Genomic DNA, 15,288 nt, shown 5'->3' with positions numbered 1-15,288 from the left:
GAGGGCAGGGCTGGCAGCCCCCCCCCCCCCGCCTCCCTGGCCCGGCCCGGCCTGTTAATGAATTTGATTTACTCCGCGTTTGTCACAGCAGGCTATTCTCATTCCTGTGACACCCAGCACGTGCTTTGGCTGGCAGCTGCAGGCTGGATTCAGCCTTAGCGACCCATTTCCTCGAGGGCAGGTTCCTGCTCGCTCCTTCGGGGTATTTTTGGGAGCAGGTTTTGCATCCCATCTTCTTTTCTTTTAGCAAGTCTGGGGCGGGGAGTTTGAGTTTCTTGCAATGATGGCACATCTGGTGCAACAACTTGCAGCGTGGGGGGGGAGGGCGAAGGAAGAAGCCTGGCATCGCAGGACCCCCAAATGGGTCCCAGTATGCAAGATAACTACCACTGCGATAGGATTTATCGATCACACCTCGTCATGTCAGGCTGGCACGTGCAAGAAAGCAAGACCGAGCGCAGACGCAGGCTTTGCAACGCACGGCGTGCAACACGGAAATTCAGATGCTGTTCCAATAAAGCTGTGGATGTTTGGTTTTAATGGCAATTAACAGCTGTTAAAAGGCGAAAGATCTATTCTAATAACACCTAGCACTTCTGGCGCCTTTCATGAAGGGATTTGAAAATACATTTGTGAGTGTTAATTTTAAGCCATGATAATGTACCCCGGGGAGGCAGATGGGTTTACCTTGTTTTCAGGCAGGAAAGCCGAAGCAGACCACAGCACGGTGTGGGGACAAACATTTAATGCCGGCAGCGGTGGTGAAATCTGTGCCGGGCTCTGGAAGAGGGATGGGACGAAGCCAGGGACAGCTGGCAACATGGGGGCAGTTCTCACCGGCATTCCCTTGGGTCTTTTTATTTTGGGGGGAGATTAATGTGGTGCAAAACCAGAGGCACTCGCGAGTTTAACCTTCAGCAGGACCCTCGCGCTGGGGGGGCACGTAGGAAATCATCTTTCCCTGGGAGATGCTGCAAATCCGGATTTTCCAGTTCCTGGAGGGCTCTGCTTGTTTAAATTAGAAGCAGATAGGAGAGGTGAATTTTAAGAAGGACAGAGCAAAGGCACACAAGTATGCAGTTAACTTCTAAACTTCTTTCTCTGGATCTCCTGCTGAGTAAATGCTTTAGGAGCTTCAAACCACAGCTTTTAATATCTCCTTAACATGCTTGGCGATTCCTTCCCCCCTGTCAGAACGGCAAGAGCAGCTGTGAATATTTTCCATTTTAAAATGTTTTGTATGCATATGAAAGTACCTGCAGCTCCTGTGGGCCGGGCTACGGAGAAATGCTGAAGCCAAGGGTATCTATTTTATATCAAACCTCAAAATAGGACATGCTACAGCCTCTCGCTCGCTCGTGTCCTGCATCCAGGAGGATATTTTTGATTTAACTGACAGATCAAGGGAAAAATCCCCAATTCACTCTGTTGATGTAGAAGATCTTGTCATTCGGAGCTCAGCATTCCCGTTCGCCTGGGTGTAGGATTGTTTTAAACTCACAGATGCAGAACCTCTAATACTGGGGTGTTACGTGGGGATTGCAGGTTTGGGGAGGTTTCCCGTGCACGTTTCTCCACTAACCCACATTTTTTCCGCTGAAAGGTGTAACTGCCGTTTCCGCGCCTTACAACCAATTTAGCAGCCGGTCTGTAGCCGAAAAACACAGGCAGTAATGACAGCTTTGGGATTCACGCTCCTCTCAAAGCTCTCTATGGGTTGTGCATGTCAGCCTTCCTCCCTGCCTGTTTTTCCCCCCCCAATCTTGGATGCAAAAAGCTTATTATTGAGTAAAGGGGGAAAAGAAAAAAAAAAAAGAAAACCACCCAGATCTATCAAAGATCCAGTCTAGCTGTGACAAAAGCCCAGTACTAGGGGCTTCACCGAGGCCGAGGAGCACAGGGCACCCAGCAGTGGGAGCGTCCCAGCTCAGGGCTTGGTGGGGGAAGCGAGTACGCCGGTGGCCGAGTGGGAGAGCAGGGTGGTTGGGTGCATACACACCCGCCCTCCCGTGCCGGGCCAGGAAGAAAACCAGCAGGCTTTATTTGGACTTTACAACCAGCCTGTGGTTTGGGAGACGTTTGGCTTTACAAACCCCAGAGCCACGGGATGGGAATTGCTGTGAATAGAACGGGTGGGCACCAGCCACGACCCCGTGTCCCCTGTGGCCCTTCTCCCACACTGGTGGGGCGATGGGTCAGCAGCACCAGGATGGTGCGAGGATGCTGCACCCTCCAGCTGCTCCCAGGCATTGGGCACAGCCCCGGGGAGGGGGGGGGGGGTCTCTCGGGCTCCCCCCACCCCCGTGCAAAGCCCGCAGCCAGGCTGAGCACAGGGTTTATAATCAGCCAGGATTTATGGAGAAAAACGAAATCCTGAGCTGTTCTGGTCATTAATCAGGAATTCTTTGCTTGGTTCCCAAGCTGTTTCCCCAGGGATCTCCTCATAGAGACCCCCCCACCCCGCAGCCCCCTCCCCATGGATGGCAGCTCTTTCCTTGCAGGCAAGCGGGCTGGGGTGGGGAGGGACCTGGTGCTTGTGAATTAATCAGCCTCCCCCCAGATAAATAAATCCCCCAGGATTCATCAGAATAAATCCCAGCAGGGACCCCCTTGCCTTCGTATCTCACCTCTGCCCCCACAGCATTTTATCTGGGGGGGACAGAATCCCGCTGCTGGACTCGGTTCTGCTTTTAAGATGGGGGGGGGATAAAATCAGGGCAAAGCTTTGCTGCTGCGTTGGGATCATCGCCGTCCGTGTTTTAATGTGATTTATGCCTGGTTTTCTAAATCCAGCCACTGACTGCACGCTTTAAATATAGCTCCAAAAACACCCTGAAAACGTGTAGCAAGCACGTTAAAAACGCCGGGCGAAAGGGATGCACAGCACCCCCAGCCCTGGGGCTGCCGAGCCTGCCGATGGGGGTCACGGCGGGGTTTATTGGGGCGCGGGGGGGTCCCAGCTGCCGGCCGGGGATGCGGTGGGGTTCCATAGGGCCTGCTTCCAGCCTGTGGGTGCAGTCGAGTGCTGGGTTTGCAACGAGCAGGCGTGTGCCCCCCCCCCGCCCCCAACCTTGGCAGCTCCCCAAAATGGGGGAAGATGCATTGGGAGGGGGGGATCAGTTTGCTTTGCCTTGCATGTCTTCAGACCGATCCCCCCCCCCATTCCAGCCCCCCTCCCCTGTCCTACCTGCATCCCCGGGGGGGGCAATGCCCGGTGCAGGGCCAGGGGCTGTGAGCTCCGCACCGCTCCGCTGCCTCCTGCCCGCTCCCCGCCGCCTCCGCGGGGCCCGGGAGAGGAGGGGCGGCCCGGAGAGAATTTCATGTTCCGGGGAGGGGGGGGGGGGGTTTGAAAAAAAAAAAAAGAAAAACGGGAAAAACGTGAGAAAAAAAGAAAAAGGGAGAAAAAAGAAAATAAAGGAAACTAAGGGAAGAGAACGTGAGGGGAGATGGAGGGCGAGGACCGGGTGCGCAGGGCGGGCGGGGGTGCCCCCTCCCCGGGGCGGGGGGCGGCCCGGGGGCGGGCGGCACCGTGGGAACCTGCCGGGAGCCCGGGGCACCGGCCCCGGTGGCGGGGGGGGTGGGGGGGGTGGGGTGGCAAGGCGGTGCTGAGCAAGCGGCTGCTCGCGGGACCCCCCCGGTTATTCTATATATATATGTATATTTATTTTTAAATGGGTATTTTTGGAGAAGGCGGCGTTTGCGGTAAGGCTTTGCGGGGAAAATGTGGGAGCGCCCCCCCCCAATTCCCTGGGACCTTTGCGGCCCCAGCCCGGCGCCCCCCTGCGGTGCCCCCCCCCCCCCCCCCCCCCGGGGGACAGCTGCAGCGGGGGAGTCCCCCTGCTCGGGGGGATAATCGGGAGGAAAAAAAAAAAGGGGGGGGGGGAGCGTTAATATGGAAGATGGTGGGAAAATGGTGCCCGCCCCCAGGGCAGCCGCAGCACCGCGCCTCAGAGGGAAAAATAATGATGATGATAATAAAAATTTGTATCTATCTATGGGAGGGGGGGGGGGGATATTTTTTGGAGGGGGGAGGGCTGTTCGGTGCTTTGCAGCAGCGTTGTCCCAGCCCCGAGCTGCTGCGCTGCTACAAGATGGCTCCCGGCCGGGGGGAGGAGGGGGAGAAGAGGAGGAGGAGGAGGAGGAGGGGGAGGGGGAGGGGGAGGGGGAAGGGCCGGAGCCGCGGGGGGAGGGGGGCCGCCCCCCCGCCACGCCCGGGCCGGGGTTTTTATTAGCATTTCCCTGATTTATGGCATGCCAGCCCCCCGTCCCGGGGACAGCGGCGGGGAGGTCCGGGCGTGAAGGCATTAAACATTTATAAAATATGCTTTTAAAGCCACATAAAAGCGACGAAGCCATTAATATTTTTTTCCCCAATTCCCCGTTTTTGGTTTACTAAAGGAGACGCGGAAAAAAAAAAAAAGCGCCCTCCCCTTGGCAGCATCGGGGTTTGAGCCCTCGCCTCTGACGCAGCCGCGTTTTGCTTTTAGATATAAATAAAAACAATTTTTTTTTTCGCCTTAAACGCAGCGGCTCTTGGAGCGTGACAGCTTTTCGAGGAATGCGGCGCCGCTTTTCTTAAAACGATTAAAAATAAGCAGGGAAGTGCTGGGGGGTGTCGTGGGGAGGGGGTGTCGTGAGGAGGGGGTGTCGTGGGGGGTGGGTGTCCGGGGCCGCTCCAGCTCCCGATTTTGGGGCTATTTCGCCCCTTTTCTGGCGGCTGCCCCAGCGGGCGCCTCGAAACTCTCCTGCCCGGGCGTGCCGGGGGGGGGGGGGGGTGTCTTTATTATTACTATTTTTAATTTATATCGGCATTAAATTAAACTCCCCCCTTCGTTATAAAAGCCGATATTTAAAAAAATATTAAATAAGCTGGGCGGTGGGTTGGGAGGTTCTTGGGGGGGGGACGGGACGGGACACGGACGGACACGATTGTTGGCACTGATGGGGTGTCCGCCCCGGTGCACAAGGAAAAAATAAAATTAAAACCAAAAACAAAACAAACCCAAACAAAAAAGAAAAGTAAAAGTTGGGCCGGACGGCGGGTAGAGCCCCAGCCCCGGCGGGCAGCGCTGGGGGGACCGTGCCCCCCGCCCGGCCCCGCGGCTTCTCCCGCCCGTTTCTCGCGCCAAGCCCCGCTGGAAAAAAACGGAGTTTTGGTTCAAGCGGAACGGGGGGGCGGGGGCAGTCTCCTCCCCCAGCCTTCCTTTTCACCCTATTTTTAAATTTTTGGGGGGGGCGGGGCCCGTGGGGAGGGAAGGGGGCCCTCCCCTCGCTGCCTGAAAGGGCGCTTTGTCCGCGGCGGGGCCGTGGGAGAGGGCCCGGCGGCGCTTCCCCCTCAGCGCTCTCCGGGGGGGGGCCTCACGTCCCTCAGCCCGGGCCCGGCGGGGGGGCGCCCGGGGAGAAGGATTTAAATCCCACAGATAATAAAAAGGGAGAGAGGGGGTCGCGGGGTGGACCCCCTCCTTCCTCACACCCCCGGCAGCTTGCCCAGAGTGGGGAGGGACATGGCGAGCGGGGGGGACGATACACACACGACCCGAGGCCGCTTCCCCCGCCAACCGCCGCCAGCTCCGAGCGGGAGAGTGGGGGGGGGGCCTGGAAACGGCGGCGGGAGCGCCTCACCGCGAGGGGCGGGGGAGCGGGGGGCCTGGAAACCGCCGCCTGTTTACCCGCCGGTGAGTGGCAGGCCCCCGGCCAATGGGGAAGCGCCGGATGGCGCCGGGCCCGCCCCAGCCGCGCGGAGAACAATGCGTGTTTCATGGCCCCGGCGCCACCGCCCCCTACCCCCCCCTTCCTTTTTTTTTTTTTTTTTTTTTCCCCTTCCCTGCCTCCCGCCCCACGCTCGCGCTCCCCCTTCTTTTTAATTTTTTTAATTTTTTTTTTTCCCTCCTTTTTTTTAAGCGCCGCCGAGCCGCGCGCGGGGCCGGCCAGGGGGGTGGAGGCGATGCTGCAGCTCGGCGGGGCCCCGCCGCTCCATGGCGCGGCCGCCGCGCCGCTGCCGCGCTGCCCCTGAGCGGAGCCGGGCGGCGGGCAGGGCGGCGAGCCGGCACCCCCCGCCCCAGCCCCGCGCCGCCGCCATGCCCCGCCAACAGGCGGCCTGACCGCGCCGAGGTAGGACCCGGCCCCCGGCCCGGGGCGGCCCGCTCGGGGCGGGGGTGTCGCGTCCCCCCCGCCTCGCCCCAGCCCCCCCTCTTCCCCCCCCCCCCGCCCCATCCAGGGCCGCGTTTTGCCCCTTTTTACCCATTTCCCCTCATCTGACCGGTTCGGAGCCGCGATCCGGCCGCTCCCGCAGCCCCGGGGTGAGGCTCGCCCCGCTCAGGCAGGATTTAATTTTTGAATTTTACCAAAATAATAATAAAAAAAAAGCGGTGGGATTTTTCCCATTATTTTGCTTTTTCCCCCTCTCTTTCTCTCTTTTTTTTTTTTTTTTTTTCCCCTACCGATTCGTTGGCCTGGCAGCACCCCCTCCCCTGCGCTGGCAGCGGCCGGCGCGGAGCCGGGAAGGGCGGCGGAGCCGGGGCGGAGCGGAGCGGCGGCTCCCGGGGCTCCGGCAGCGCTGGGGGGGGTGGCGGGGGGGAGAAAAACCCGCTTTATTCCCCGCAGTGTTTATTATTCCTCGCTATCCCCATGCAAAACCCGCCGGGCGGGGGGATCGTTTCATCGGAGTGCAAGTATAAATATACTTTTATATATTTTCTTTTTTTTTTTTCGCTCTGTCGGGAAATAATAATACGCGTTCTTATTTTCCCGAGCGAGAGCGGCGCTGGGAGAAACGGGAGATAAAAAAAAATAAATCCCGGGCGGCGATTTGAAGGCGGGGAATGGGGGGAAAGCGGCGAGGAACGGGGCGGCGGAGCGAAGCCGCCGCTGGAGCCGTTTCTCCGGCGGGCGCTGCCCGCTCCCGGGCGGCTTTCGGCGGGGTAAAGCAGCCCCACGGGGGCGTACAAAAAAAAAAAAAAAAAAAAAAAAAAGGAGAGGAAAAAAAAAGGGGGGAGAATCGAGGAGACCTTTTTGTTGATTTGGTTTTTTTTTGGTGGGTTTTCCTGCACTGCGAGGAGAAACGCGGTGCCGCGTCCCCGCCGGCTGAGTGCGGCCGGGCTGCGGGCGCTGCGGCGGGGCTCCCCGGCTGCGGCCGGGATAAATGTAACACTTTTATTTTTAGTTTTATTTGAAACCCCTTATTTTCAAATGCTTCTTATTTTTTTTCCCGCCCTTTGCCATAAGTTTTCCTTGGTTTCCCCCCCTCCCCGCGCCCCTCCCGTTCCCCTCCGCGGCTCCGGGGGGGAAGGTGAGGGTGGGTTTTGGGGGTGTTTCTGGGGGGCGGCTGGGGCTGGGGGGTCGGGGCATGTCGGCTCACCGCACCCCCCTTCTCTCTTGCAGGCAGCGCCGAGACCGCCGCGCCGGGGCTGGCTCCCTGCACCGCGCCATGGGACGCTTGGACGCCTTATTTTTGAAAACCATCTGATTTTTTTGGGGGAGGAGGAGGAGGAGGGGGGGGTGGGGGGTGGGGGGGGCGGGGGGGAAGGCGGTGGCGGGCACCGACAGCGATCCGGGAGACTCCTTGAAGCCGGCGAGTGGATGATGGATGGCCGAGATTTCGGGCCCCCCCGCTCGGTGCACGGCCCCCCTCCGCTGCTCTCCGGGCTGGCCATGGAGAGCCACCGCCTGGGAGCCACCGGCCGCCTGGCCCCCGCCGCCGGGCCCATGGCCGCCGGGCTCCCCGCCGCCCTCCAGCCCGGCAAGTTCCTCGCATCGGGCATCAGCCTCCACTCCCACCCGGGTAAGGCTCCGCGGACCCCCCCGGCAGCCCCCCGCCTTCCCTCCCTGCGCCTCCGCGGGCAGCGGCGGGCCCGGGGCCGGCGGGGCTTTAAGCGCAAAAAACCCACAGTAGTAAGATAGATACGTATATATGTATGCTTGCAGCTTTTTCGCACGGTTTCCCCAAGGGTTTTTCTGCTTTGCCTGGCTCTGATTTGGGGGAAAAGAAAATGAGGGAACGTGGAGGGGGAAAAGAAAATGAGGGAACGTGGAGGGGGAAAAGAAAATGAGGGAACGTGGAGGGGGAAAAGAAAATGAGGGAACGTGGAGGGGGAAAAGAAAATGAGGGAACGTGGAGGGGGAAAAGAAAATGAGGGAACGTGGAGGGGGAAAAGAAAATGAGGGAACGTGGAGGGGGAAAAGAAAATGAGGGAACGTGGAGGGGGAAAAGAAAATGAGGGAACGTGGAGGGGGAAAAGAAAATGAGGGAACGTGGAGGGGGAAAAGAAAATGAGGGAACGTGGAGGGGGAAAAGAAAATGAGGGAACGTGGAGGGGGAAAAGAAAATGAGGGAACGTGGAGGGGGAAAAGAAAATGAGGGAACGTGGAGGGGGAAAAGAAAATGAGGGAACGTGGAGGGGGAAAAGAAAATGAGGGAACGTGGAGGGAAAAATCGCTCCGAACCGATAAAAATCCCCCCCGCGCACGGTTTTGTTGGCACCGAGGAAAATCCCTGCCGAGGCGGCTGCGAGTGTTTGGTGGAATAAATCGGATTTACGGGAGAGAGGCAGATCGGGGTGCGGAGGGGAAGGGGCTGCGCTGCCCCGGGTGCTCCACGGCCGGGCACCCCCCTCCGCCCCGGGCTGGGGAACGGGGCCGATCGGGTGATTGTCCCCGCACCGGGGCGGGGGGCGGTGGCCGGTCCCTGCCGCCCCCGGGCAGCGCTGCCGGCACTGCGTGTTTTGGTGCTTTTTGTATTATTTTTCTTTTTTATCCGTAATTCTTATTTTTTTAAACCTGCAACCAAAACTTCCATGCAGGGACTGCTCCCTCCTTGTATTTTTTTTCCCCTTTTCAACGAGCTCCATCCTCGGGCAGCCGCACGGCTGCCTCTCCATTAAAAAAAAAAAAAAAAAAAAAAAAGCAGACATGGAAACGTACGGGGATTATTTTTTTTTCCGCAGTCAGCTTTTTATTTATTTGCTTAAATTACTGCTTTTTTTTTTGAGGGAGTTGTATTTTTCCCCCTTTCTGAGCTCCCTTTCCCAGCCACTGGCAGGGTTGTACGCTCCTGCCCGCACTCTGCCCGCTCGCTGTTGTGCCTGGCTGCTGCCGAGTTTGCCCTGGGAGGACGCGAGGCATTTCTGACCGTTTGATTTCCCTCTCCGGCTCCCTATATTTTTTTTTTCCTCCCTTTCTTTCCCCTGGGCGTGGAGAGGTGACTCGGAGTTTACTTTAGGCGTTGGGAGGGTGACAGGTTTTGCAATAATAAACCTGCTTTTCTCCCAGCCGCCCGGGATGAATGACTTTGAAATTTGCAAACCTGATTGCCAACATCTGCAGAGAAGGAAGCAGCCCGAATCGAGGGAAAGAGATTTATTAGTTTTAGACTAGGTGGCAGTGCCAGTTTCCCAGGTGCTAAGAGGAGAGGTGTAAAGCGAACGGCTATGAAGCCAAGCACATGTGCAAACACCTTCTTTTTTCCTTCCCTTTTGTCTTTTATTTTTTCTTCTTTTCTTCCCCCTCCCTTTTTTTGTCCTTGGTATTTCACCCCCCTCCTCCAACTCCTACTAAAGCAGAATGTGATCTCTGCAAAAATTCGTCTGGACAATCTCAAGCCAAACCGAGTGCCGGTTGTTGTTTGTTCTTTTTTTTTTTTTTTTTTCTTGGTTGAATTTTTTTTTATTGGGTGATTTTTTTCTTTCGTTCTTTTTTTTTTTTTCTCTTTTATTCTCCTCCCAAAGTTTCCTTTTCTGGTGCTTGCCTGAGATCCAGGCAGCCCGGGAGGGAGGTGCTGAGCTCTGGCTTCCCGAGCCGACAGCGTTGCTCCCTGCCACCGTCCGTGAGCTTTTCCATTTGGGCTGGGAGCGAGTCTTGGATTTGGGGCCCCTCACAGAAGGAATGGGTTTTGTGATCCCTCCAATTTATTTTTTTTAATGTATTGGTTTTATTTTCATTTTCTTTTCTCTGAAGTCTCTTGAAAATCCCCTGCAGCCTGAGCTGCACCTCCGTGGTGCCAGCTCTCCCTGCGCGCTTCCTGGGATGATCGTTTGCGAAGCTCGTCCGGTGAGCTTGGCTTCGGCATGGCAATTCACAACCAGGCTAAACTGCATTTAAAAAATATGTACAATTAACAATCAGAACTTCCATTCTACCACAGCAGCAGGATAGGCAGGGATTTTTTTTTTTAATTATTTTTATTATGGCTTTAACAATATCATTTGAAATGATGATTGCTTCCTGCTACAGAGGGGCCCTTTGTAGGTTTGCGTTTGCAGCGATAATGTTGTGTGGGTTTTTTTTGGTTGTATTTGTTTTGGTTTTAGGAGGGGTGGAAAGCAAAGTCTTGTGCAAGGGGTTAAGAAAAGTGGGCAGGAGGTGAAGCCTTTAAATAGAGCCAGTTCAAACCGATCTTAAAATACCGCCGGGCTGAAGAAAGAGACTGTTGAATCTGTCCCAGTGTCCTCCTAAAATAAATACGCCCCTGTAAAAATAGCACGATTGGCCATATTTGAGAATCCAGTTATCGCCGGCACCGACTCCTTATTTTGCTCATAGACCGGGCTCCTTACAGCCATCCAGGCTCTGTTCTGGCTCCAGAACGTGGACGCCTGGGCTGTGTCCAGTGACCCCCAGACCCTCAGCTCTTCTCTGGGGGGTTATTATTCTGTGCTAGAGTTTTGGTCGCCGCCGTGCAGGCTGGGGGGCCGGGGACAGAACCCCTTTGTTGGAAGAGCACGGAGGGAGGAGTGAGCTGGAGACCGAGGCAGATGGTGAGCCAGCCCTGGGCTGCGGGGCTGCCATCTCCCGTCCCCCCCGCGCTCTTGGGGTTCACAGTCTCCCTGTCTTTGAGGGAGGCAGCGGGGTTATGGGGGCCGGGGAGTGGCGGGGAGAAAGGTGACTGTTTCCAGTGGAATTTCATCCCTGGCAGCAGCCAAGCTTGCTGGGAAGACCTTGCATAAAAAGAGGCTGCAATCGATGGAGTCGGGCGGCTGCGTCCATAAAAGCTGTAGCTCACTTTGCTCGGCAGCCCACGGCTCAAAATATGGGAGGGGGGGGGTGTTCATAGTTTTGCTTCTTCCCTACTCCACCGTCTTTGGGTCCAAGTGAGTGTCCTGGTCTCTGCTCCGTCCTGCTCTGGGTGCATTGTTCTTGGCAGCTTCTGTGTTTTGGGGAGGTTGGAAAAGGCTCCGTCAGACTGGGTTGTGAAGGGTTGTGAAGGGCTGCTCCAGCACCGCGTCCCTGCCGGGCAGCGGGTCCGTGTGCGAGCAAATACCATCCACATTCAAAAAAGACTCTCTAAGAATAATAATAATAAAAACCTGCTTTTTGCCACATACTGAGGTATCCTTTCTTGGGTGGGATGCATATGGGGGGGCTACCAGGAAAGATCCGTGTTTGTTTAAAAGGGTGCCCAACCTCTTCCATTAAACTAGGCTTCCGAATCACTTTCCAGTGCCCAGGAAAAGGGACACACCTGTATGAGCAGAGCTGACTTGGTGTTAAATCCAGCTCAAGAACAGTGCCTGAAAGGGAGGCGGTCAGGCAGAGGGGAGAGATTTCGGTTTGCTTGCTTTCCTACTTCCACATTAGTATGTGCATTCAGATGCAGGGATCTATGGCGGATTGGAGACCATTCCTGCTTCCAGGCCTGCTGTGCCCAGGGAGAAGTTTTCCAGGCAGCTAGGCCAGGTAGGAACGTAGGGAAAAGAAAAAATAACGCTCTCTCCCCCCCGCCCAAGGATAGCTTTGCTGTGCCAGCAAAATCCCACTGTAGCCATCCTTATAATGGCAAAATTGTGCTGCTGCTGAGCCCGCAGATTTTGCAGAGGAGGCCTTGCCGTTGGCGGTGCCAGCAGAAGCGCAATTTGCTCATCTAAACTGCATCCAGGCTAAAATCGCTCCAGTGATGGGAGATGCAGGGATCTCAGTGATGTGGTGCTGGACTGAGCCGTGCTGCCCCCACTCCTCCCCGTAGCTCGGCTGGGGAGGAGGGGGGGGGGGGGCTCCTGGACCAGCAGTGGGATTTTGGCTGCGGTTCCACGCAGCTCTTTTTGGTCACGTTTTGATGCTGCAAGAAAAATACCATCGATGTTTAATGGCCCTTGAAATCGTGGTTCTCCCTCCCTGCCCGCCCAAGGGGTGGTGCAAGGGGCTGAGCGCAGGGGGGGGGTGGGGAGCTCCTCGGGGCAGGGGCTCCCAGCGTAACACCGGGAGGAATGCGGACTGGCCGGAGACCTGCCTGGGGAGATGTTTCTCCTCCCTTTGGGGCCCTGGTGAAATTAGATGCTTTTGATGCGTGTTTTCAGGCAGAGCAGCAAGCGTGCTTGTCCTGATGGGGCTCGGGGAGGTGATGCTGGGCAAGGGATGATGTTGTGCTCAGACCCGGGGAGGTGATGCTGGGTCGGGATGATGTGCTTGGACCCGTCGCACTCCCCTGTTTACACCTGGCATCCCCGGGGGTGGAGGAAGTGCTCGGCCATTAAGCGATGCCCCTGCAGCTCCCTTGGGACTGCGGCCAACTGGTAGACTGTGAGCAAGGCTGGAGTGGTATCTTTGGCTTTGCGCTGGGGATAAAATGGGGGAGAAAAAGGGACTTATGCATTTTTGGGAGTCTCCCACTGTGTGCTCCTGGGGATGCGTTTCTCTGGTGTCCCAGTGGTTTCCCCAAGGTCTTGGTGGTTGAGTGGGTTGTGGGGTGATGCCTCTATCCATCAGGAAGGGTGGGAAGGACTATCCATCCTGTCCTCTAGCCCTGTTGAAGCTACCATCCCGAGTGGCTGTAGCTGGTGCTAGGGGTGCAGGGTTTGGACTGTGGACAGGAGCCAAGGGCCAATGTGGTGACGTAAAGGTGCTCAGAGCAAGGTCCTGCTTGATCTTCCGCTGCGTTAGGGTTTCTAATACCTTCCCCAGTGGAATGGGCTGGAGCCTGGCCCTTCCTCTTATACTTGGTGCTGGTAAAGATGTGCTTTATTAGCATGGTTTCGAGCAGCCCTTCTCCCACCCTGAGCAAGCCTTGCCCCCCACCCCCCACCCCTTGGTGAGGTTGGACAGCCACCAGTCCCAGCCCTAAGCAATGGTTTGCTGGTGAAAATTTGATCTGGAGGATGAGCCGGTGCTGGAAATCCTAGTCGGGGATGGCACGGGGCACCGGGCAGGTCCCCGGCATTGGGGACAGGCTCCTGCTCTTTCCCAGCACAGCAGCTGTTGCAGAAATGGAAATCACCAGGAATTAATCTTGCTGCAGACGTGGTTAGAAGAGCAGGGCTTTCGTAAGGGAAATTTTAGATCTCCTTCCTAGGATAACGCAGGGTAAAGCTGAAATTAGTTTATAATTATATAGTAAATATGCCCCCATCTTGTCATTGCACCATCTTCTGATGAATATGGAAATGAACATTGTGAAGGGGAATTAACGTTGTTACGGCGGCCTTCCAGGTGAGCGCCTTGCGGTTCAGCCGCGGCTGCGACCGGCGGGAGGGTGTCGGATCACCTCCTTCAGCTGGGGTGAGCGCCCGACGAGTTGAAACAAGGCCCCGTGTGTTTTCGGCGTGTGCTAAACTGGTCCAGTTCAAGCTTGGGGTGGGAGGTGGTGCAGGGAATTGGGGCCAGCCTGGCATGTGCTGACACGAAAGCTGCCTTGCCGGGATGAGGAGACGTTGGCTGGGGTTAGGTAACGTGATCCAGCATCGCCTGCTCGAGGTGCCGAGGACAAGGGAGCGCTTTGTTCTGCCTGGCTGCTGCAAGGGAGAGCACGGTGCGCCCTGAACCACCCGAAAATGCAGGCGGGGTTGGGGAAGGTGAGGAGCCGAGAGCAGCCCCCAGCTCCCTGCCCGCGGCGCTGGGGTGAGGGAGCGGCGCTGCGTCCAGCTGCAGCAGCCCCTCGCTGGCTTTTCCAGCTGGGGATGGTCTTTAAAAAGCAAAATTTGGGAGGGGAGTGCCCCGGCGTGGCTGCCCCGCAGGGTGGTGCCTCTCCCTGGTATGAGGGTTTGGGGGTTTCCTTCTTCCCGTGTTTCCTCCCAGCCCCTCGTTCCGGGATGGCACAGCTGGATGTCTGCAGGCATCGGGACTGGCTGGGGAGAAACACCGTCTCGCTCTGCTGTTTATTTGCTTTGCTTATCATTTGCTGCTCTCCAGCTCTTGAACTGCCAAGGGGATGGCAGCCACACAAACCCTTTATACCCGTCCCCGCCGGGGAGGATGGCGTGGCAGGAGCCCTGCCGTACGGCAGCGCCGCGGCGGTGACAGTTGGGCTCTCTCCCCACGCCGCGAGGATCAGCTGTTGGGTGCACAATATGCTCCGTTTTTCCTCTCCAGCTGTTGTCGCTGATGGTTATGGGAAGTGAAAGGTAGTTGCCAGTTTGGTATCTCTAAATCAGGGAGGTGATGGGCAGGAAGGAGGGGGGGAGGGAGGGTTCGCTGTGTCTGAGGCTGGGTTTTGTTTAAATCCAGGGAGACTTGAAAGAGTGGCAAAAGGATTGAAGTGACCTTGGGAGTAAATTTTATTGCCAGCGTAGCAGTGGCTGAAGAGCCATTTTGAGGGAGCTGGATGCAGGCAGGCGAGCCGAACATGGTGGGCTCGGAGCAGCGTGGTGTGTTCAGGAGGGATTGTGCCTTTTTGGAGGAGTAACAGCGATGTTAAGGCGCTCAGCCCTGTCTCTCTGGATCTGTATCCCCGGCAACTTCTGCAGAGGTTGCTCTTGCTTCTGCCGCCATCCATCTTACCCTGCCGTGCTGCTGCGAGCAAAGAGCCTTTTTAAATGTTTGGTGGTTAGATGTATTGCCCGTGCTTCCCTTTCTGCCCCTGATTCCTTCTCAGCAGAATTCCCTGTGGCTTGAATATGCTTTTAATACATTTGCTTTAATTGCTTTTAATTAAAAAAAAAATAAAAATAATTGAAATGGCCAGCGTGCTTAGGAGGGAGGGTTTTGAAGGGATTTGGCTCTTTGCTGCTTGCCGGCAGTGCCAGTAGTGGTGTGTGAATGAAATAGCCCCCGTGCTATCGCCGCGTGGCGTGTGTAATTCGGGTGTTTGGTGTCCCGGTGTGCTGGGTGGGGAGGCATCCCACATGCCGTGTCACTTGTGAGCCAAGCGGGTAATACTGCAGCAAGTAAAGATCCGGAAAGGCGAGTACGCATGAGTGCAGTCACCTTCCCAGGGCGCCGGTGGAAGCCCAGTAACACCTTTCTCCTGGCGGTGCTCCACCGGGCGGGCACACCGGGCGGGCACACCAGGTACACCGTGCCAGGCTCCCAGCGTGTGCCGTGTGTGGAGTGCCGGGGTTTCCCTTTGCAATCCCAGCGCTACAG

The 15,288-nt window shown here is 56.8% G+C and overlaps 1 protein-coding gene and 1 long non-coding RNA gene across 5 annotated transcripts in view; one reads left to right on the top strand and one right to left on the bottom strand.

Annotated features, from left to right (window-relative positions):
- Nucleotides 1-521: 521 nt before the first annotated feature.
- On the bottom strand, nucleotides 522-4,046 carry LOC130149044 (uncharacterized). The gene is made up of 2 exons (XR_008821761.1): nucleotides 3,188-4,046; nucleotides 522-1,005 (listed from the first exon to the last, which is right to left on the bottom strand). It is a non-coding gene; the product is annotated as an uncharacterized LOC130149044 (long non-coding RNA).
- A 1,792-nt stretch (nucleotides 4,047-5,838) lies between these two features.
- The window catches only part of TNRC18 (trinucleotide repeat containing 18), a 59,254-nt gene continuing 49,804 nt past the window's right edge, over nucleotides 5,839-15,288 (top strand). For 2 of the 4 annotated variants that reach the window (XM_056336052.1, XM_056336053.1), the window contains exon 1: nucleotides 7,496-7,780. In XM_056336052.1, coding sequence (XP_056192027.1) covers nucleotides 7,579-7,780 — 202 coding nt within the window. In that variant the 5' untranslated portion in view covers nucleotides 7,496-7,578. Of the gene's footprint in view, nucleotides 6,112-6,425; nucleotides 6,672-7,380; nucleotides 7,781-15,288 lie in introns of those variants that run through there. The other 2 variants (XM_056336054.1, XM_056336055.1) reach the window with 2 other exon arrangements.

This window comes from Falco biarmicus, chromosome 4 (assembly GCF_023638135.1).
Source record: "Falco biarmicus isolate bFalBia1 chromosome 4, bFalBia1.pri, whole genome shotgun sequence".
In the NCBI taxonomy this organism is placed as follows: Eukaryota; Metazoa; Chordata; class Aves; order Falconiformes; family Falconidae; genus Falco; species Falco biarmicus.
This window is presented reverse-complemented; position numbering and strand designations above follow the sequence as displayed.